The 24,446-nt window shown below is 37.6% G+C and overlaps 1 protein-coding gene across 2 annotated transcripts; it reads left to right on the top strand.

Annotated features, from left to right (window-relative positions):
* The first annotated feature begins 6,250 nt into the window (after nucleotides 1–6,250).
* Nucleotides 6,251–19,132, top strand: LOC115977229 (FIP1[V]-like protein). 2 transcript variants are annotated; one of them, XM_031098964.1, is made up of 10 exons: nucleotides 6,251–7,375; nucleotides 9,466–9,728; nucleotides 11,894–12,020; nucleotides 12,096–12,164; nucleotides 12,294–12,434; nucleotides 12,669–12,770; nucleotides 12,872–13,200; nucleotides 14,413–16,087; nucleotides 16,860–16,931; nucleotides 17,924–18,008. In XM_031098964.1, exons 1-9 carry the CDS (start codon nucleotides 6,416–6,418, stop codon nucleotides 16,887–16,889), a joined length of 3,696 nt encoding a protein of 1,231 aa, XP_030954824.1. In that variant the 5' UTR covers nucleotides 6,251–6,415; the 3' UTR covers nucleotides 16,890–16,931; nucleotides 17,924–18,008. The 2 variants fall into 2 exon arrangements, with proteins under 2 accessions (XP_030954824.1, XP_030954823.1); XM_031098963.1 differs by lacking the exon at nucleotides 16,860–16,931 and having other exon boundaries at nucleotides 17,924–19,132.
* Nucleotides 19,133–24,446: the final 5,314 nt, after the last annotated feature.

Here is a 24,446-nt window from a genome sequence, read left to right as displayed (position 1 = left end):
CCATTTGCTTCAGCACATATCTTACAAAAACAGTTTGTGGTTATTGAGGTACAAATTTTCGGGCCTTAATCTCATTAGCCCACTCATTAAAAATGGCCACACAAGCCCATAAACTATTTTGGGCCCACATAAATATTTCCTACACATTTCCCATATATTACCCAAATATTCTCCATATTATTACCCAACTTGGACTCTCACAAATATTTCTCATATAAGCCCCACAAATTATCTTGGGCCCTTTCACAAATATTACCCATTATATCCCATATATTATCCAACTTGGGTTTTCACAAAAATACTTATCATATTATTACCATATTAAGCCACAAAATTATACCATCTCTATAAAAAGCCCAAACTCATTTACCTCATGGGCAAAATCCAAAAAGCCCAACAAAACTCTCTACAAGGGTTGTTGCTATACGTCACCCCAAAGCTCGTTGCTACACGGCACTCTAAAACCCGTTACGACACGACACCTCTAAAAGCCCGTTGCTACATGACACTCTTACAAAACCTGTTGCTATACGGCACCTCTTAAAGCCCGTTACTACACGACTCCTCTAAAAAAAGTATGTTGCTACGCAGTACCTCTAAAACCCGTTTCTACACGGCACCCTAAAACTCGTTGCTACATGGCATTTCTAAAGTCCGTTGCTACATGGCAATATTTTTTACAAAATCTCAAAAAGCCCAAATTCTATTTTGGCACATATTTACAAAGCCCAAATATTACTTTGGCACCTATTTATAAAAGTCCAATACTATTTTGGCACATGCTTACAAAGCCCAAATACTATTTTGGCACATATTTATAAAAGCCCAATATTATTTTGGCAACTACTTACAAAGCCCAAATACTATTTTGGCACATATTTATAAAAACCCAATATTATTTTGGCAACTACTTATAAAGCACAATATTATTTTGGCACATATTTACAAAGCCCAAATTTTATTTTGGCAAAAACAATTACATTATACTCAAAGCCCAAAACTAATCTTTGCAAAAACATATTTTCATATACTAAAGTCCCTAACTCATGGGAAATATAAATTACTCATCCCTTAAAAATACTTCTCTTACAATATTTATAACTACAAAAGCCCACGTATATCACCCATGGCAAAACTATTCATTTTGCAGGGATGACCAAGCCCAAAGAAGCTCAACTACAAGACCCAGTTGAGCCAACCCAACTCATATACAAATCTCAGCAGCTGAAGCTCATGTGAGCTGTCAAGTCAAAGTTCAACACAACCTGACAGCTAGGACCCACTACCATCAGTTCCAACTTGTCAAATCAGATCAGAGGACACGTGTCCAGCAGGGATTAAACCCTTCCTTGCCAAGTTGATTTTCATCATTTCTTATGTGACATAAAGCTGAGGTGACATGTCATAAAGTTGGGAAGCTTCAGCAAGCTATCTTCCCTTTCTTCTCCAACCCATTCAGTCAAAGACTAAGGGCAGCCATAACCAGACCATGAAAACTTCTGAAATAACTGGAAAACAACTCATTATCATGCCAAAAACGTGTATTTTATGGTTTATGAACCAAGCACATGAACCCAAATGGGAAAACTTAGAAAAATGTGGTTTGGAGGGCCCCAAAGGGATCTCCAGCAGAGTTTCAAGCCAAAGGCTCCAAGATTGACACCTGGCTTGGGGTGATACAATCTGCCCTAGGGAGCTCTGATTCTTGTAGCAGCAAAATCAAGATCATTAGCCTAAAACGTGCTCTAATCCCATCAGCTAAGGACAATTAGCATTTAATGCTAAGTCAGAACTCCAGCTGCCATTACCCAAAACAACAAAGAATACTCTAAAGCTGAACTTATCAATCTTGGCCAAATCTTAGGAACGATTCTCCAAAGATTTTCTGAAGATTTAGCAGAAATTATTTCCTAATTACCCCCTCAAACTCAACTATAAATGAAACTCTCCACTAATCCTTCAAAATAGACCAACATAGACCAATAGATACACTAATAGAGAAGGACTCTCCCATAAACTTCTCTCTCTTTCTTTAAACTCTTAGTGAGGTTCTGAGTCTCTGAGTTCTTAGTTTTAGACTTAGAAACTAAGCCCTTCAGCCCTTAGCTCATGAATACCCCTCACACCCCTACTTATAAGTTCTTATTCAACCCTAGCAGAAAGCCCCAGCAACTTCACTAAATACTCACTCTCACTCACTACTCATACTACCAAAAAATGACCCTCACTGCTCACTACATATACTATATCCATGAGCATGCCTTGGCATCATAATGATCTTGCTACGCTAGCTAGAATCTCTCTCTCTCCCTTCATCTCACACTAATTTTCTTCATTATTTGTTGTAATGGAGCCCATGATATTTGTTTATTCATTTACTATTGAAAGTTATGATGTAATTGTTACTATGGAATTCTTCCCTCATGTTATTGTATTAAAGGACTCTTCTCCAGAACCAACGGATGATGATTTTGAAGATGCAGCTACTTTCCTTAATGTGTAAAATAATTAATGGCTGGAATTTCATTATGCTCTGGGGTATTTTACTGCTAGAATATTTACTGCTGGATTATTTTATTGCTGGGCTATTTCTTTATTATAGTATGCTTTTTATTGTGCTAACGTGTCTACTGTAGGGAGTGTTTTTTGGGCCATCTCATAACCCTTGTCAGTCCCATCCTAGACCCAAGGCATAAAAAAAGGCAAAGTCTTCAAATCTTCACCGATAGCTTTTGGGCTGTGCTTCAAGCCCATCATCAAGTTTCGGTCTAGGCTCCCAACTCAACATAAATCTCATTTGTTAAAAAGAAAACTTTTCCGCCCCCGACAGTGGTTATAGTATTACTGTTAAAAGAATTGATAATATTGTTAAGGAAGGGTAAAGTGTAATTTTATAGAACAAAATTGCTAAAATTTATACCTACATATATACTAATATTTTTTTACAAAAACCTTAGGAGGGGCCATTGCCAGCCAAGGTCAAAGTCTCCCTCCGTCCATGGATGGGATCTACATGTACCATTGCCCTTTGTAGCATGATTCATCTAAATTGTCAATTGTCACTCATTTTTGACAACTATACGGTTGCCACTAGTTTTGACAAGCTCTTCAAATCACTCATTTGGGCCAAATTTTGCAACTGTCATCATAATTTAGCAAGTTTAAACCAGTTTTGGCAACCAACCCATGGAGTTATAAATAGTCTTGAGAAGCAGCTTCGAGCCACTTGGCAGTAAAATTCATTTTTCTGCACTTGACATGGAAGGACTTTTTGGCTATTTAACGGCGAACTCGCCGCCAATCCAAGCCTATTCGACCGTGATCACTCCTAAATTTTTAAAAAGAAAAAAAAGAAACAAATCCATATTATACTTCTCAATATGTTCATGGAGACTATTTCCAGAATGTTTGCTTCTAATGCACAACGCCTGAAGTAAATATCTCCTATTTTAATTAAAAAATTTATTAAGGCCATTAGTCGTGTACATGAGTGAAGACTGAAGAGTGATAACAAATACTCATCATCTAAAGAAAGAAAAAAGTGTGCACAAATATATCATGTCATGCACCACAAAATCTCACCTTCATTATGGAGATTTACGCATGAAACTCTTGTGAACTGTAGAATCCATCTGTTACTCACAAACAAACAGTAGAATTCAATTACTATTTCTTAAAAACAATTTATTGCATTTCCATATGCACCGGATTTGCTATTAACATAACCAAAACAAGCACATTATTAGAGAATTGAGCAAATACCGGAAGCTTTATTTGGTTGATATTTCACATGTCATGGACTCTTTATTGTATTTAGCAACCAAGGAGGTTCTTATGTATCTCGGCGTAAGGTCCTTTCGATGACTATATATAAATCTAATTTTTAAACAACTTCATAAATACTTGTCACACTTACCCAAGCATATCATGCCTAGGCTTTACAACATGATATTTTCATATCAATCATATAAGGGGGCAAAATATTTCTCAAGACTTAAATTGCAAGCAATAGCGCCAATATTTCAATTATTTATTTACTTGTGCAAGTCATTGATATAGAAAACGTTTAGATGAAGAATCGTGTCATTTTGTTATCCCATGATATTTTATTAATATCAATTGTATAAGGGGCCAAAATTTGCAAAATAACACATTTTTTAATATTAATTATTTAAATTGATATTATTTAGAATTTACTTGGGGTATAGCATTTAAAATTAAAAAAAAAATCATGTCTATTTTATCACTTAAAGTTGTGTTTTCAAAAAATGATTTTAGCGGGATTTGGTTGAATTTTAAGTGAGGTAGTGTTTTTGAAGCACAACTTCAACACTTATCGTGTTTTCAAAAACACAATTTAAAAAAGAGAGGATAGATTTATAAATAATTGTTATTAAAATAATATTATTTTGTAAATTTTGTCCATATAAGGATGTCAAAGGTTTTCACTTTTCATAAGTCATGGAATTGCTTTTGTTTATTTGTTCACGCTCCGTTTGCTTCGATGTAAAATATTTTCAATGTAAAAAATTTTATTGTAATATATTTTCATTGAACACATTTTCAAGTGTTTGGCAAGATTAGACACTTGAAAATGTAAATAGCCACCCGCTTCCAAATACAAGCACCACCACCACCACTAACCACTCAAAATCCAAATTGGAAAAAGAAAAGAAAGGAAAAAAAAAAAAAAAAAAAAGCCACCACCGCCCCGCTGCCACCAAAATCTAGTGACTAAACACCACCACTCACACGGCCACACCACCACAACAACAACCACCAACATGAAGTAACAATACCAAATGAAAACAAAATTTCCAAAGTCAAAGATCAATGAAACCCACTCTTATTTAGCCACCATCAAAACCCACGAACCACCACAACTATAGCAATTCTGACCACCAACCTCAGAACCAAACTTGAAAACACCAAATCCAGCCCACCAAAACCCAACACCAATGACCCAGCCCACTAAAACCCATCATTGACAACCCACCCCACCACCGAGAGAGAGACACCAACACTTAGATCTGACGATGACCCACCCCACTACCGACCTTATCACTGATTTGCACCACAAAAGAGGCAGTAGTCGCCGATTTATACCGTCCTTGCGCTTGACGTTCAAGTTAGGAACATTAATGCCGAGAGTCAAAGTTCCAAGGGATTGCTGGAGAAGGTAGAGTTGGTGATGGGTGGGAGAGGAGTGAAGGTGAGCTAGGTTGTGGTCCTGTGGAGAGAAACTGAAAGCGTGAGAGAGTGAGAGAGGGACTAATCGGGACTGAGAGAGACAACAACAAATGTAAAATATTTTACCAATTTTTTAAGTGTAAAACATTTTATATTTATTTGCCTTGGTTGTATTGATTGACTGAAAATATTTTACTTTTGACTAAATGTTTTACGGTAAAACAAATACCGTAAAATATGAAAATATTTTACATCAAAACAAACGGAACGTCACTTACAACAAGTGGGCAAGGGAGGTTGAACCCAAATTCTTGTTTACTTGAGAATTGGATTGTGCCATATTAAATTACAATAGGTTCATAGTAGATAATTGAATATTTCATTATTTCTATAGACATATTTCTATATATATATATATATATATTTTTTTTTTAACTTAACAATAAAGTTAACAAGTTTGTGTTTTTTAGGTAGACAAGTTTTTTTAGGTAGACAACGAGAGAGGGAGAATGTGTGATCGATAGACCTTTTAGTTTTTAGTGTAAACAAATTTAGAACCTGAAGTACCTGAACTCTTGTTGGTTTTGTTTGGACTTTGCCACTTTTGGGAGTGAATTAACACAAGTACAAATAGAAGTAGCACAACCCATAAGAAAAATTGAGAAGTTACTTTCATCCCTAGATTGTATCACCAACACTTTCTCAGTCCAAATTAACAAATCCCAAATTGCCCAGATGCCCCCAATTTGATTTCCATACCAAACTAATACAACGCCAAATTAGGGAAATGAAGTTTATCAACAAAAAAAAAAAATTTAGGGAAATGAAATGACAAAATTGAAGTATATTATCTTAAGTGTTGTTTCTTAAATTTCATTTTTAAAATTCAGCAATATGATTTTTTTTTCTCCATAAAACTTAAGTATAATTTTAGTTAAGGACTGTCCTTAAGTTTGTCCGAAATGAAATAACGAAATTGTGTCCTAAAAGCAAATGCAGATAACAATAACACTGGGTCAATACACAATTGTGAAACGGAAACACACAATTTATTAGGCGTAAACAAAAAAAAAGAAAGAAAACAAAAAAAAGAAGCGTAACTCTTAACACGAACACATTGCTTCACACAACCTTTCACAAAAACTCGAAACCCTTCTTCTGTTTCTCTCTCTAGAAAAAAAAGAAGGAAAGAAAGAAAGAAACACTCTCTCTCTTTCTCTCTCTAATGGAAGACGACGACGAGTTCGGAGATCTGTACACGGACGTGCTCAGGCCTTTTGCTTCTTCGTCGTCGCTATCCTCCGCTTCGCAGCCTCACCAACCGTCGCCTGCGCCACCGTCTCTCCACAGTCCGATCGATCTCAACCTAAAGAGCAGCAACGACGACGATGGGATCGTTTTCGGAGCTCCTCACTCTAGTTCCACTGCGCCCAATCAAACCCTAGCTCCTCAACCTAAGGAGCCTGTTCGCGAAGCCGTCAAGCTCGATTTGGCGCCGAATTCGATCGCTCGCGAGGATTCAGCTGGTGGTGCTAGGGTTTTGGAAGCCGGAGATGTTGAATTACCGAGAAGGACTGGTCCGGAGGCTGGTGTTGTTGAATCGGAGGCTTTGAGCCGAGGAGGAGGTGAAGGAGGTGTGGATTTGATGGATAAAGATGTGAATTTTGATATTGAGGAGGGTAATACTGGAATCGACGATATTGGCTCCGAGCCAATCATTCCAGGACTCTCCGGTGGTGGCGGAAGCGGCAGCGGCAGCGGCGGTGACGCGATGGTGCGTGGTTTGACGGTGAATCTGGAAGCTTCTAGAAAGGACGACGCCAGCGGAGGTGGTGGCGGCAGCGGCGAGAATGATTGGGACAGTGATAGTGATGACGATTTGCAGATAGTGTTGAATGATAACAATCATGGGCCCATGGCAATGGAGAGAGGCGGAATTGGAGGCGAGGAAGATGATGATGATGAAGATGGGGATCCGCTGGTTATTGTGGCGGATGGGGAGCTGAATCAGGAGATGGAGGCGCAAGAATGGGGCGAAGATGCAGCGCAGGCAGCGGATGGAGAGAAGAAGGAGACTGGGGATGCCGGGAAGGTTATTGGTGGCGGTGTCCACGTAGGCGCGGTGGTGGCGCCGAAAATTGGTTATAGCAATCATGGGTATCATCCATTTCATTCTCAGTTTAAGGTCAGTGAGTTATATGTTGTTGCTTGAAAATCGGGAACGATTTTGTGTATATTGGGGTTGTGTGTTTTCCCCTTATTTGATGAGAATTAGAGTGTAGTTATGGATTGTAATTTTTGTAAAATGAAGTGGGAAATTGATGCATTGGATTTCGATTTGTGTTATAGCTATCAGTTTTTTTTTTTTTTTTTTGGTTTGTTGTGTTTGAAAAAGTAGAAAGGAGTGAGTGCCCAAAATGTATTTTTTTGTTCACGAATTCTGAGTAATGGAAATGAAAATTGGTTGCCTTAATAAGTGTTTGATGATTCTTACTGTTTGCTGAGATTTTATTTATACTTAAAAGTAAAGGCAGCTGCGTTTAGCTGGCTGGTAAAATCATCTGGTTAAGAAAAGTTTCAGCCATGATTCATTTTTGGGATTTACGAGTAATGGAGGAGATCAAACTGATTTCTCTTCATTCCAATCACTTAATTTAAAGTGGTTTATCCTTGTAGTTTGGTTACTTTGGTAAAATCCTCTACCTGGGTTTTGATTTGAAAGTCAAATGTGAGGACGGTAAATGGGGCCCTCTTCAATCTGTAAGATATATTTTGTGTTTAGTGTTTAAATCTGTAGAAGAGTTCTGTGCATTGTGGGTTTTACGTGTCATACTGTTTATTTCCACATCTAGTGTTAGGGATTGACCCTGTTTCTGAAGTAATTATGAAGAAATTTCACAATATTGTTCTGATGGCCCCCTTTATCTTGAGCAATCCTTCCATGGCATTAATGACGCAATAAAAAAAAATGCAACTGATCTATAGGGAACCTTTGAGATTAAACCTTATTAATGTTCAACACAATGTTGGCGTTATATGTTCCTATATTCGTCTCCATAAATGTTGTTGTTGTCACTACCATCTATCTCTTTCAATGCTGCTTCTCTGATATGAAAGAAGAAAGATATGCTGTTAATACAATTTGGAATTTTTTTTTTGAGAATCCTACAATTCGGAATTATGAGTGAGCAAACTTGTATTCTGGTTATGCCACAATGAATTTATATGTGGCATGCCTTCATTGATAATTGATCTATTGCATTTACCATTTACAGCAGTGTTGACATGATTGGGTTGGTTGAGAAGGGGCAGCTATTCCTAGAGCAGTTTATTTACCTCCATATCATTTACTTTATGAGCAATTACAAATCCAGATGCATTTCAATTAAAAGTACATTTCTGGAACTGTGGACAGCAATAGTATATTATGTATTTGAGAAAATGGATTCCTTGATATGTAAATTAAAGGGAAAAATTACTTAAAAAGTCCTTTTGAGGTGTGTTTCTTCCTAGTTAATTTTTTTTGGGGAACTCTTGCCCCTGGTCTTTGCTTCAGTTGTTGTTATTTTGCAATGATTCATGGTTTATATACCAAAGATTGTGTGCTTGATACACCTCATAGTCTCTAATCCTGGAAGCATTGTACCAAACCTTTTTTGTCTGGAAGTGGAAAATATAATAATCAAGCTTTACTTTGTATTTTTCAGCCATAGTCTCCAGCCTGTGTTCTGACAAGTGGTTAATTCCATGTGGTGGTATGGTTATCTCAGGGGTTTTGTGTTTTGTGATGAGTATCATATGTACTTTCATGCTATTAGAAACAAATAATTTTAAATCTATAGTTATTGCCATTTGCCTTGGCATTTGGCTTGAAAGACTAATTGTGATAGGACTATAAAGATTAAATTATATCTTCTTTGTGTCTTTTTTCATCATTATCATTTGAAATTTTTAGAATTATGTCTTCTGTTTCTGACTTGAACTAAAATATAAACATGTTCTTAGAGCTTTTTCAATATTCATGCCTAGGAAGGTTGATCTTCCCCCTCTTAACTCCCCTTTACTGGTCAGCTTGTATCTTAATTCAACATAAGTAACACCTATGTGTCAATGATACTTTCAGAACTTCTCTTTTGGTTTATAGGGAAAAATTCTGCTGTATCTGCAATTGTTCTCTTTGTATGGCTAAAGCATATTTTAACTGTTGTCTTATACCTGTTTGTTTTTCCTGTCTTTGCATGTAAAACCTTATGTTTATTTTTTGTTAACCTGCAGTATGTTAGACCTGGTGCGGTGCCAATGTCTGGGGCAGCTACCTCCATTCCTGGAGGAGGCCCTGGTCAAGTTCGTCCACTTGTCAACATGGGTCCTATGGCTGGTCGTGGTAGAGGTGAATGGAGACCAACAGGAATTAAAAATGCTTCTCCAATGCAGAAAGGTTTCCACTCGGGTTTTGGATTGCCTGCTTGGGGCAACAATATGGCGGGGCGAGGTTTTGGTGGTGGTGGTGGACTGGAATTCACGCTTCCTTCTCACAAGTAATTTTTGATTGGCTGCGTATGCTGGTTGCTTGTTTTTCTTTCATGTTAGTTGTCTTGTTGTTAGCTTTATGAAAGGCCTCGGTTAGAGGTGGTTTCAGTAACATTGTGTTGTAGAGAAAGGTTTTGGGATAAAATCCTAGGACACACGAGTGTCAACCTTTGATGTGTATGCCATTATTGCCTCTGAACACAAACACACTCATACTGGAAGTTTGGGACTTCTTACGGAACTCTATAGTTCATCTAAATGGGATCTAACTGATGTAGGTTTGGTCAATGCACTTTATTTTGTTAAATATTATTGTTTAGCTTGTTTGTGTTTCTGTGGGTTTTATCAGCTGATAATATATTAAAATAACTGTTGGATGATTTGCTAAGAAGCATGGACATGGCAAATGTCTCTGCATGTCCCACAAAAAAATTATTATTAGGGTTTACTAACTTATTATTATTATTATTTAAAAAAAAAAAATTTGGATGAGACATGGCCAAGCTTTAAGTTGAAAATAAAATGTAAGGCCTGAAATTTTGGAAGAACATGATGCATGATGGCCTACTATGAGATGTGGCCTGTTTTAATTCCAAGAGGAGGGAGCTGGTGAGGACCGTGAAGAAGTGACCATATCGGTGGAGATCAAAGAAGAAGAAGAAAAGATTTCAAGGCACAAGGCGAGGCAGCAGAGTTTAGAGGAACAGACTTTCTACGCGGCATCGGCGAGGAGTTCATCAATCTTGGAGCTTTGGTGGTGAATGAGGCCTAGCTACCTCTGCTCTGTGTGTGTGTGTGAGTGGTGATTCTTGAGGAAAGGGTTTTTTTTTTTTTTTTTTGGTTTAAAGTGAGGAAAGTGGGGAAAAAGTTATAATTGATTAGAACAGTTCTGAGCCTGAAAAAAAAAAGTAGTAGTGGGTGGATTGAGCCAGTTGGCTCCATAAGATACTGGAACAAGGGCCTTACATATTGAGGATGTGGGTTTCCTTAATATAGAAAAAAGGGATTCATATAGAGAAATTATATTTGCTAAATGGATTAATTAATTAGTAAATAAAGATTAACACACAAAATATATTGCATTTTAACCCTTAAATTATAATAAATTATACCTAAAAATATATTAATTAATGTTGTGTCCCTACCTTATTGTGTCCTAGTTTTTCAAGAATTGCACTGTTTGCAGTCCTTTCCTTTATATTGATGAGTCTGATTGCCATCTTCACATGTTGGATGATTAGAAAGAGATTTTGCTAAAATAACCAAGGAAACAACAGGCCTTCATTTGAGGGATAATTCCCTTTGATTCTCAAACCTTTACAGCTTGTGAACAACCAGAGTACAGCTTTGAGCCCCATCAAATGCTTTTTGGAAAAAAGAGGGTATTTGGTAGCAAGAACGGAAAGAACTTTTGAGCACCGTAAAGCTCTTTTGTAGTCTAATAGAAAAAGCTGAAATTTGGAGATTTTAGGAAAAAAAATTCTACTATTTAGTATTTACTTTTTAAGCTTTATAAATCCAGAGATTTAAAGCACTTTCAAGGGCATGGTGAAGACAGATACAGTTAAACTTTTGGTGGTATACTGTAGTATTCTTAAATATCTGTCTGTGATAGGTGTTGACCTGTGTTCTTAAATATCCTTTAAGCAGATATGTTTAGCTAATTGAATCATATAATGTCACATTATTTGCAATAGGTAGGTGTCCCGCCTAATATGCTACTGTTCTAGTCAAAATAAGAGACAGCGAAAGTAATAACTAATAAATGGTTTTAATTCTGACCTCCTTAACCCTTTTAGGGATCATATTATAATCAGGTTTTTAGAATCGTTAGTCTCTTTTATTGTTATGAGATGCCAACAATCTTGTCAGTCAAGAGGGGGAAGAAATCTTTTGTTCATTGCTAGATTGTTTTGACTATTGTGATGGAGTTTAGTGTTCATTATTAACATGCTAGTGTCACGCTTGTGTCTACCATATAAATTCCATCTTGTTGCAGAAAGTGAAAAAAGAGCCAATTTTTCTCCTTGCAGGATTCCTTTTTTCTCTACAATTTTGGATGTAGTGGTCCATCTTTTATATTTCTGCATTCTAGGGTTCTGTTAAAGAATTGAGTTTCCAAATTTTTTTTTTGGTCATGATTTGCTCATGTAGCCCTCTTGAATATTTTCAGGACCATATTTGATGTTGACATTGAAAGTTTTGAGGAGAAACCATGGAAATATCCTGGCATTGATATATCAGACTTCTTCAATTTTGGTTTGAATGAGGAGAGCTGGAAAGATTATTGCAGGCAGCTGGTAACTTTATTAAACCTTGAATCATAATGTTGGCCATGTAAATGAAAACTAAGTCCCTGCATATTGATTTTTCAGGAACAACTCCGCCTAGAGTCTACCATGCAAAGCAAAATTCGTGTTTATGAAAGTGGGCGAACAGAGCAGGTAATGAGGTTGAGGTCTTTATGTATCTTGGGACTTGGGAAAGTTTATTGTGGTTTTCAATAGAATATTTGGCTTCTATGCTCAAGTTATTTTACCAGAAAAAATCTTTTATTGCTTTTATTTCCCCAGGAGTATGATCCAGATTTACCCCCAGAATTGGCAGCAGCCACTGGTGTTCATGATGTTCTGGCTGAAAATGCAAATTCTGGAAAGTTGGATGTTGGACAAAGTGATTTAGCAAAAGGATCTGCTCGTGTGCGGCCACCTATAGTATGTACAGCTGTTATGTTATTTTTGACATGAAGATTTGTAGACAACTATATTCTGCCATTAATTTTTACTCTTTATTTTCATATAGCTCTCTTCTTTTTCTTTGCCTTTCTAATTGTCACAATATTTACACAGAGCTTTTAGCAATCATGGTAAAAAAAGCTGTATCTATGAGACAATTGCGTTTATTTGCTATATTAGCGTCCGGGCTCATCTATTTTTTTTCCCCTCCAGCCAACCGGGAGAGCAATACAGGTTGAAGGTGGTTATGGTGAGCGTCTCCCCTCCATTGACACTCGACCTCCTCGCATGCGTGATTCAGATGCAATTATTGAGGTATGTACTAATATTTGTCTTTAAGTGCACTGATCTAATTGTGGGATTGGATGCTTCATTTCATATGTGGTGTAGATAACCAGGCGTATTTCGGTGAACAGATTGTCTTGCAGGACTCTGTAGATGATGATTCCTCCACAGGAAATGCCCCAGAGCAACCAGACAATGAAACCCCCAGAGAGGATTTTAGAGGTGGCGATGTAGCTGAAGAAGACGTGGAGCAGGTGGATAGTGAGTATTTTGATGGTTTTCCACAGGCTTACAATGTTCGAAAGAGAGATCTTGGAAGAAGAATGCCATCTGTGAATTCTGGTCAAGATAACTTGAATGATGGGGATGGAATATCATCCTTCCCTCCAGAAGCTCCAGTCCAGATTTCTAGTTCGAGGGGGCAGACTAGCGGGAAAGTTGGTACTCCTTATGATGAAAGGTATGAAATAAGTCTTGGAAATAGATGTAATGTCTGATATATGTTCATAGAAACCTATCTGTTATTCTGGTCAATTTGATAATTCTTTATTCAACACATTCCTTTAAGTAAGGAAGAGAAGTCCACCTCAATGCAACAATCCTTGATTCCAAGTACTTGGATTGGATTTACAATCCTTGTCCCACCTTGCGCCTTTGCCTTGTGTTCTATCTTAAGTTTTTACAGGCCATTTTTATACAAAAGCTTAGGATGTCATCGTCTGAACGTGTGAATGCATTTAAATTGTAGAAGCAAATTAACTTGCATTTCATGTGTATTAGAGAATCATGGTAAAAGGATTCCAAACGATATATTGGATAACAAAGCATAAATGTAAAATTACTTATGGTCTTCTTAGAAGGTGAGAGAAAAAATAGTTCCAAATGGATCATTCTTGCAGTTCTCAAAGTAATTGTCTGCTTTTTCTGTCCAATCAATAAAAGGGATTTGTCAGTATTCTCATTTGGAGGTTTTCAGTTGGCATATATACACTTTTGCCTTGTGTACTTCATCAGGTACAACTTATGATATTGTAGTTAGTAGTTACCCAATTTTGTTCATATATTTTGTAACGACCCAAGGAAAAACGTTAGCCACATCTACGTTATACCTCAAAAAGACTAGTCACAATTGAGGCTCCTTACAGTTGTTAATAAAGCTCAGTTCAACTTAGTAAATACCCGATGTGGGACTCATCACACACCCACACACATCACACAATCAATCAAATTGGGGCGTCACAATCTCCCCCACTTAAATCCCTAACGTTCTTGTTAGGGCCCACTTTATGGAGTAGTGTCTCCGAGCCCACACGGGATTACCCAACCTGGCTCTGATATCACATGTAACGACTTAAGGAAAAACGCTAGCCACATCTGCGCTATACCTCAAAAGGACTAGTCACAATTGAGGCTCTTTGCAGTTGTTAATAAAGTCCAGTTCAACCCAGTAAATACCCAATGTGGGACTCATCACACATCCACACACATCACACAATCAATCAAATTAGAGCGTCACATATTTAGCTACATATAATATTTATTGACTGAAACATATTTGTTAAAATGTTTAATCTTTAGCATATCTTTATTAGCCTGATCTGGAATTATTATTAACTTGTAAAATTGCATCAGACTCAACAATTGCATTTTAACTTGCGCCTTTTGAATACAGGCGGACACAGGAAAGAGCACGTGACCAATCCCCTCATATGGCTCCCAGTCGAAGTACACGTGATGGGAAATTTCATGATGATCAGAAGGAAGAATCAGTTGAAAGCTTGGATGGTAAACATAGTCCGCGGTTATCATCTCCTGTCACGGTTAGGGTTGCCAGAGAGTCAAGTGTTGAGCAGAAAGATGCTGAACATGATGAGCTCTTGCTAGCTGATGGAAGCCCTGTGATGGAAAAGGATGAAATGACTTTAAACACAATAGGCAAAAATGACACCCTCAAGGATGGAGTGTTAAATAAGCAAAAATTGAGTTCTCGTGTCGAACAACCTGTGCTCCAAGAATTTGATGAGGGCGAGGACTCAAAGGCTGCAAGAAGTAGTGAAAACAGCAAAGCTAGGTCAGGAAGCAGCAGGGACTATCAGAAGTGGCGGGATGGGGCTGATGAGGAAGTCATTCAAGAAGGACGTTCAACACGCACAGAGAGCATGAAAAGGCACCTTGATGACAATGAACAGGGTCTCCGAAGAAAGAATCGTGATGGAAGACAAGATATAGAAAGAAGTCGCATGGCAGTAAAAGGAACGGAAGATTACCTCTATAGAGACTGGGATCCTAGCTCAGGTCATCAGATGCATATGAAAGCTGATGGATTTAATAGGCGAAAGGAGAGGGACAATCCTGAAATTCCTTGGCAACGGCGAGATGATGATCCTTACAACAGAAGGATTAGAGCTGAAGAAACAAGGAAGAGGGAGCGTGGTGAGGAAATGGGATCCAGGCATAGGGGTAAGGTTCGAGATGGCGAGAGGAGTGACAAAGATGAATTTCTCCATTCAAGGAAACAGTTAGATAATGGAAACTATAGGATTCCTTATGATAAGGAGGCTGGATCACGCCACAGGGAAAGAGATGATGGTCTGAAGAGTAGGTATGAAAATGTGGATGATTACCATGGCAAGAGAAGGAAGGATGAGGAATATCTGAGGAGGGACCATGCTGACAAAGAAGAAATCTTGCATGGCCACAGGGAAAGTACCAGTCGTCGAAAGCGAGAAAGGGATGAGGTTTTGGACCCACGGAAGAGAGATGACCAACTAAGACTTAGGGATAATCTTGAGGATCACCACTCTGTTAGGCACAAAGATGAGGGCTGGTTGCAGAGAGAAAGGGGTGAAAGGCCGCCAAGAGAGAGGGAGGATTGGCATAGGTTAAAACAGTCTCATGAAGAAAATCTACCCAAGCGGGAAAGAGATGAAGGACGGGGTGCTTTAAGGGGTGGGCGTGGTCCAGAGGAAAAAGCATTGGCTGGCCATTCTAGGGCAAAGGAAGAGTACAAGGGATCTGATAAAGAATACCAATTCAAAGACACAGTGCGACACAGTGAACAGTCCAAGAGACGGGAACGAATTGAGGATGAAAATTCACATTATAGGGGACGCGAGGATGTTTACCCACGTGGAAATCAATTTAGTAATGATGAAAGAAGATCCAGGCAGGAGAGGTCAAGTACTCGTAATGATCGTGCTGTTAGTGCTTCTGATAACCAAAGAGTGCATGACAAAAAGCATAGAGAGAATACAAGGAAGAATAAAGAGTCTGAGGGTGGTGATCACAACGCTATAGGCCCTTCCAAGAGAAATCGAGAAGACCAAAGTGGTCAAATTAATGAGACGGTATGTTCCATGTTTAGACACAACAATGTATAGTTTTGTCATGATAAGGAAAAAAAATCTCCTTCATAGAAGTTGAGTTATTGGACAATGCCTTCACAAGAAGAACAAGTAGGTCACAAGCTTGAATTCATATAATTAAAGCATTGTTTACAAAAAGAAATTAAAAAAAGAAAAAGAAAAAAGAGAGAGAAATCTGGCTCACTCCCTCTTCCAGCAAGGCTTAGTTAAGCTCCTGTTTTCAGCTGGAATTCTAACCACAAAATTTTTTTTGGTTGGGAGGGGTGGGTGGTGTTGGGTGGTGGGGATTGGACCCATTAAGCATCCTACTTCAAGGACCTGATTGTTGAAGCTTGTTATAATAACTGGTTACTGAATTTTCATTATTCAGGCATTGGACTAAGGTTGAAACCATGATTTCAGTGGAATAAAGAGTTGCTTCCAAAATTGAGTATTTTCTTTTAAAGATGCTAATTTCTGGGAAATGTACAGTGTAGCTTTCATTTAGGAATAATATAGGTCATCAGATGGGCTGACCGACTGTAGTTGTGTTGGTTAAGTGCTAATGTTATTGAAATAAATAAATATATAGACAAATAAACAGAAATGACACCATTCTGATAATCTTGCTTAGGCTAGTGTTTTGCAATATCGAGAATTGACTTTTTTCCCCATTAAATGGCGAGTGTTGTCAATCCTTGTTTACACTTAGAGGCCATTTTTCATGGATTGAGAAGTGGCCTGGTTGTTTTAAGCTATTTACCTCCTGATGCAGGAGTCTAACGCAATAGATGGAAGATGTTGACATGGCATGGTGATGTGGCACGAGGGAGTGACATGGCACAAGGCAAGCCAAGCCTAAGGGCTGTCTTTCACATGTTCCATGTGATTATTGTAGCTAAATCCACATGTGCTAAGTTTGTTGTAGTATTTTAAAATTGGAGGGAAAATTAGTTAGAGGCACATACACATGCTAGATTTTAGAAGTTGTTAGGAAGTAGAAGTTATGTGCTTTATCAAATATTGCAAGTGATTATATATTACAAATGTAATATAGCATGTGATAAATGTGAGTTGGTTATGGTTGATGTCATCACCAGTAACTAACCCCTAGGCTATAAATATCCATGTATAAGCATTGTAATAGGGCTTCTTGTTAGTAAATGAAAATAATCCTTTGAGAGCTTTTCCTCAAGAACTTACTGTTCTTTGTAGGGGTGTCTAATCGCCTATCAATCTGTTCTAAGCAACTGTCCCGTTTAGTTCTAAACTATATTACATCCCATCACATTCTTTGCACCATCTCCATAGTATTTTATTCATGTATGCCTCTGCTTGTAATTAGAGTAATTCATTCGGGTAAAGAAAGGGAAGATGCAGACAATTTTATTTTGTAAAACTGACCCAAAACACACATAGATTTTGATGTTTGGAATGAATTTGAGATCATTGAAGTAAGTTTTTTGACATAAAATTTGATTTTGATCATTTGAGCTTGTTCTTAGGCTTGCAGACTAATTTTTAAACTGCTTTGCTTGTCTTGGTCAGATTACCATCTCGTATTGGCATTTCCTATTATCATTTCCTATTTTCTTTCTTCAATTCATTTGGGTTTTGATTGTGAATTTGAGATACTCTTTGTTATTACTAATAAGAGAGAGAGAGATACAATTTGCTGAGTCCATTGAGGTGTTCTTTTTTTGGTTCACTACTTAATTCTCAATGTAGGAAGTATCCCTGCAGGCTCATGGTCACTTCTCATTATTGTTTTTTGGCCTTTGTACTTAAATATGGTAGGAAATGTTCAAATCTGTTTTTCCTTCTTGTTCCTTTATATAGGGCTTGAAAGGCTCCGGGGATCAAGGAAATGGTGAGCGTGAGGTTCCAGTGCAGCGTCATGTCTCCAGAAAACATAGGGAAGATGTTTCCTCAGAAGATGAACAACTAGACTCAAAAAGAGGGCGCTCCAAGTTGGAACGTTGGACTAGCCATGCTGAGAGGGATTTCAGTATCAACAGTAGGCCATCATCTTCCTTGAAATTTAAGGAGAGTGATAGGAATATCAATGGCGCATCTTCAGAAGCCACCAAACCTCTGGATGAATCTGCTAACACAGTCGAGATTGTTGATAATCAACATCCATCAGCTGAAGAGAAAGATGCTGGTGATCTGGAAAGCAAGGATGCTGACACAAAACCTTTGGAGGAAAGGCACCTGGAGGATACAGTGGAGAAGTTGAAGAAGCGAAGTGAGCGGTTCAAGCTTCCACTGCCGAGTGAGAAAGAAGTCTTGGTGATTAAGAAGATAGAGAGTGAAGCACTGCCCTCTGCCAAAATTGAGACTCCTGTGGAGTCAGAGATCAAACCAGAGCGGCCTGCTAGGAAAAGAAGGTGGGTAAGTAACTAAATGTGAAATCAAGGGACCTGCATTATTTTGCTGAATTGCTCATGATTTTGAGGGAAGTCTTGGCCTGATTCTGTAATTCTAGAACCCCGCCGGTTGAGTCACGCCCTTGGTTTTCAAATGGCATCTGTAGGGTTTTAGAGACGGCCATCTACCTCTTCAATACTCGTATCATCTTTTGTAACCATGCTGCCACCCTATACTTTTGATGTTTTGTATATACTAGTGAATGTAACATTAAACTGGTCACTGATGGTGGCACAGGAATTATTTTTTAGTGTTAATTCATATTATGACTCAGAATAATCTGGGTTGCCAGACGTGGCAAGTCTGACCCTTGCAGAAGCCAAATGCTATGGGAGGCCGGAACTAGTTTGATGCTGGCGTCTTCCAGTTGTGGCAGCTTTGATGTTTGAAGAAAAGGGCCGATGAGCAAAACAGGAGCAGCCAGATTTACTACAGTGTTATAGACTTATAGTTCTTACACTTGTATTTTGTATCTTGATTAGTTATCATTTTTTTTAACCTTCTTTTTTCGGCCAGAAGCCTGAAGTAGAAGTTCCTTTTGTACTTAAGGAACAAGTGAGTTTTAAGAAATGCGAAATTTAAAGATAAAGAACAAGAAAAAAGAAAGATTTTTAGTCATCTTCCGAGTTATCTATCCATTTTCCAAGTACTAACTGTTAAGTTCCACCAGATGAAATGGAATTTCATCATCCCAATGAGATACCGAGGGGAACAATTTTTCAACAACAATCTTTTATTAAATAACAATAGTTGACTGACCCAGCGATTTGGTAAACTGATAATTTCAGCTTTGAAGCAAACTTCATTTGGTGTATTGGTTTTTATCATTTGATTAACTACGAAAAGAAAATTCAATATAATTAGCATCACAAGTTTGTCTGTCTAGTAGGCTGGACAATTCAAGTTTCATCACACTTTGTAACAATGTAGGGGTTTTCTTTAAGAGGTTGTTTGTTTATTTACACTAAAAATCAGTTTATTTTCGCCATCAACTTCAATTTATGCATAACCTTTTTGAGTCTTGTAAAATAAATCAATGAAAATAAGCTCTTTCAAGCTCGCACTAAGATCAAAAGACAAATAGTGGGATGGAAAACGGTTCACCATGACTCCATATGGCCAAAAAAAAAAAAAAAAAAAAAACCACTCTCAACCGGCCTTCCATGTTTCACCTCCATAACCAATTTCGAATTTGTCAATCTCACATCCCAAAGCTTAACTGTATGATCGTATGACTCAGTAACACACGTTTGATGACTAATAGGTGAAGCAACACACATAATCCTTATGATCCTAAAAAGCTCTAAAAGTGAGGGTCTTAGAGCATCAGCATTAGGAAATGCTACTCTACTCTATTTTACCATCTCAAAAAGCTACTTTATTACTTATACCATACCATTTTACAATACCTCCAGCATCCCAAACTTTTATTTTCCTCATCTACTCATTAAAATAATATATCTACATAATAAAATAATATATACCAAAAGCAACAATCTACACAGCAACCACCGTCTTCACTGAGACCAGTCACTTCAACCCAAAACCCCAGCTGCAAGAACAAGCCTTTCCCACCACCACCAAGATCTTCCTCTTCCGTGACTCGATCATCGACCCAGACCCACACCGCCACCATGATCTCCAATCTTCGCCAATCCACTCCAATCCCAAACCCAAAATCAACACCCAGCTCCGTCACGCCGATCCCAAATCTAAAATCAACACCCAAATCCAAAATCTCCAATCCACGCCCAGATTAACCCAGATCAACACCCAGCTTTGTCACACCCAGATCAACCCATAACCCACGGCCCACCATGCCAATCCACCACTTGACCCATGATACACTGATCAGAGCAAACCACACCCACATTGAAGCAAACAGCATTGAAAGAGAGGAAAGGGAGAGGGAGAAAGAGAGAGAGACGAGGAGGACAGAGTTGAGAGAGTGGGAGAGTCAGAGTAGATGAGAGAGAAAGGAATAAAATAATTTTTTTATTTTTAGAATACTGCTACAATGCAATTCTACATGTAGAATTGCACTATAGCAGTATTGCAAAAAAAATTTGAAATTCTTGGTTTTACAATTCTTTGATGCAGAGCATTTTGGGGCTGCAAATGCCAAATTCTCCTTACATTTGGCATTAGCATTCCCCAATGCTAATGCTCATATCTTGCTAGACCAAAGGGAGCTTATCATGAATATATATATAGGGCAAGACTTAGGTACAGTACTTAAGTGCTGTTTCTTATGTTCCCTTCTTAAGATTCTGTTATATGGATTTTTTTCAAGGGATAGAACTTTATTTTTTAGTTAAGTATCCACATGTTAGAATCTTAAGAAATGAACCTAAGGAACTGCATCTAAGGTATTGTACCTAAGTTTTGTCTATATATATAAATATAAATATATATATATATATATATATCAATCAAGGCGATACTATTAGATTGGACAATGCAAATAATATCACCTATCATTCATAACTAAATTAAAATTGTTAAGATTCTTAAAAATAAAATAAATAAAAATCAAACGGTTTAAATTTAGTCCTTTAATTTTGCCTATAATTGTCAAATTAGTTATTCATGTTAAAATTATTATCAATTTAGTCCATTATTATTATTTTTTTTTAAAGTCAATCTAATTCTTTGTCTAAATATTTTAGTTAGGAAATGATATCATTTAAATGTTTTTTTTACTATTAAAAAATTAACTAAAAACATTCATAATGTGCATTACTTAAAAGATCTTATTGTTCAATATTAATTTAAAAAATGCTTAAAGGACTTCATGTACTAATAGATTTGGACAAAATAATTAAATTAACTCTTCTAGTTATTTACTAATAGATTTTACAATTGAATAATTATTTACTTCCTGTCGAGGGCGGTTTTTTGCACGTAACTATGTGTCTCCTGCTGGAAGTATGACTTTGCTAAGCCCGGATTTGTTTTAGGGAGTTCAACCCGGAACTCGACATTGAGCCGCATGGACCAATGGCTTCCGGTGTATTTTTAAGCCTACAAAATAGATGAAGCCGAAAGTCTTAGAATCATGATAATGGTTGAAATAAATAAAAAATATGCTTAGCATGATAGTTTTGATTAAATGATGAGTTGATACGTTATTATTATGTATATTAAGTGATGTCCAATATTAGAAAAGAATTAATTAGGTATCAAATGTCTAATAATGGGATGAGTCCAATAGTCTATATCCAGCTGTGGTTCATGGTTCATGTTCAACATAATAAGGTATGTCCGGCAATGGTCCATGTCCAAATAATATGTGTCCAATGGTAGTTCATTTCCAAAAAATATGTGTGCGATGGTGGTAGATCAATTTATTAGTATGTATGTTCATTAATGAAGTATTAGTGAGATTATGTTCATTAAATAGTGAGATGATATTAAAATAACTTGCATCTAACGGTAAAACAATAATGAGTTAACATATACTTAATAATGTAATTTCAAAGATGGAGAAAGTATTGACTTTTTTTCATAGTTTGTAGCTCCAGCCGCATAGCATCAGTGGACTTAACATTTCAGCAACATGAGAAAATGAGCCCAGTGGCATAATAACATTAGTCGAGTGGTATAATGATAATGAATAAAATATACTTAATAATATAAATTTGAAGACAAAAATATAATGACTTATCTTCATATTTTGCAGCTCCAGCCATATAACATCAGTGGACTTAACATTTCAGTAGCACGAGAAAATGAGTCCAGCGATACAATATGATATTATGAGTCCTTTCATAGTGACTTCATGATTGAAAGGGAAAAATTGGTGCAACTGGAGGGAGAGAGAATATGTCCAGCCGTGTGCATAGATTGGTTAAGTTCATCCTCTTTATCGTGCATTTAAATCATTAAATGATTTTCCCCATAAAATGCTCTTTTAGTTTTTTAGTCAAATATGAGTGATATTGCCTTCCATAAGAAGAACTTTTAATTTTATAAGTTTTTGCCTTTCATAAGAAGAGCTTTTAGCATTATAAATATGTCTTCCATAAGAAAGGACTTTTAGTAATAAGTTCTTGGAAGAGTGTTTGATATGTTTTAAGATGTGTGTAGATGGTAAGAAACATATATATTTTGTGAGATATAGTGTTTGTAATATGTATAGGAATTATATGTAGATACTTTGTTGGACATTGATCTTGTATACGTATACTTTGTGAGACAGAGTTTAAAGATATATGAGAAGTATGTATGAGTATTTTGTGAGGAATGTGTTTGTAAAATATATGAAAGCGTGAGATAGATAATATGAAAGTTAAATATAGTAAATACATGAGATTATAGTTGCTGCTGGAGTGGTTTTTTTTGTGTTATGTAATGGGTTATGTTGCTTTCTAAGAAGGGAGATTTTGTATGAGAAATAAAGAATGAGATGGAGAAGTGTTTTTGGGCAGCAAAATGATGAAGTTTCAGAATATTAAAGTGGGAGAGATGGATAGTGTGTAATGGTGTAGTGTCATAGGTGTAATGTATTGGTGTTATCTAAGAAGAGATATTTTTGTAAGGGAGATGGAGAAGTATGGAAGAGTTTAGAGATATATGCAGTAAAGTGATGTTTCAGAATATTGGGGATTAGAGAGGAGGTCCCCTTTGGTGTGTGGCTTGGTCCTCTTTATATAGAGCCAAGCATGTAATTAGATTAAAACTAGTTGAAGGGTGTTGAGGGCCATTTGTGAGAAAGAAAGCCCAATAACAATGGCAACAAAGAATTGACAAAGTAGGCAGCAAAACCATTAGGCCCAAGCGGCAGGAATAATGGATCACAGGCCCAAGAAATAAACAAATGGGTCTTGAAGAGGCAAGTGGGCTTAAGGAAGCCCGGAAAGAAAGAAATAGCATCCCATGGGCAGTGTATGAGGTAGAAAAGCGAGAAAGGGTCGCCACAGGCCCAAGGAAATGCAAACTAAGAAAGTAAGGGATTTATGATAGACCCATAAACCCCAAGGATGAGAATAAGGTTATTGGGCCAGGAAAACCCAATGAAGTTAGTAAAAAGCCCATGGAAGTGTGGAATTAGCAAATGGGCCGAGGAAGCCCAAAGAAAGCAAACGGGCCGTGGATGCCCAAAGGAAAGCCCAAAGGGACATAGGAGCCCATAAGTAAAAACAAAACAGTGGCCATGTCAAGCCCACTAAGAGAAGGAATAAACTGCTGACCTAAAAGAGACCTAGCAGGATTAAGTTGTTACGGCAGGAATAATAGAACGACATTACAAGAAATAAAGGAAACCAACAAGTGGGCCAAAGAAATGTAAGACCCATCATCAAATAAAGCCCAGCTCGTGAATGGAGCGGGAAAACAAAGAACGGCCCACGTAAAAGAACGAAGAAGTAAGACAAACTGTGCAAACAAAGCTCCAGACCGCGGCAAACACATGAGCAGCAGGCAAATTTTTGGACATATCTGAAAGGAAAGCACGTGCAAGGCCCAGGCACCACCAGCCTGTACCCAGCCAATATGGGACGTGGTGGGGTCATGGGTCAGAGGTAAGAGGTAAGGGGGGTATGGTTTGGTGGTGGGGAGAGGGGAAAAGACCTATTTTGCGGCTCCTACCCAAGCCCTTTTTGGGAGGTATGTCTTGTTGGGATGACAGACCACCCAAAAAAGGCAAGGTTGAAGGGGGAACCGTTAGGTGCATGCCTTGAGGGAAAGAGAGAGAAAACATTTACACCGTGGCAGGTAAGAGTGCTACGGTGGACTAACGAATGAAACAAACCTGCCTTTATCTGGCAAGGGTGAGTGGCACACAGACGAATCCTTTGGTGGTCGGCAAGTACGCCCAGACCAAACAAAGGCGGTTAAGGGGCAAAGTGGTAAAATCTGGTCACGGCAGGCACTATAAAAGGACCCTTGCCATGCCCTGCACAGGGGATCGAAAAACAGAAAGCATGGTAGA

This window comes from Quercus lobata, chromosome 2 (assembly GCF_001633185.2).
Source record: "Quercus lobata isolate SW786 chromosome 2, ValleyOak3.0 Primary Assembly, whole genome shotgun sequence".
NCBI classification, from domain to species: domain Eukaryota; kingdom Viridiplantae; phylum Streptophyta; class Magnoliopsida; order Fagales; family Fagaceae; genus Quercus; species Quercus lobata.
This window is presented reverse-complemented; position numbering and strand designations above follow the sequence as displayed.

Excerpts from the sequence above, each read along its gene's own strand:
- LOC115977229 (XM_031098963.1), top strand. The coding sequence starts at position 6,416 with ATGGAAGACGACGACGAGTTCGGAGATCTGTACACGGACGTGCTCAGG. Across the intron at positions 9,729-11,893 it reads TTCACGCTTCCTTCTCACAA|GACCATATTTGATGTTGACA; the intron begins GTAATTTTTGAT and ends GAATATTTTCAG. Across the intron at positions 13,201-14,412 it reads GGTACTCCTTATGATGAAAG|GCGGACACAGGAAAGAGCAC; the intron begins GTATGAAATAAG and ends TTTTGAATACAG.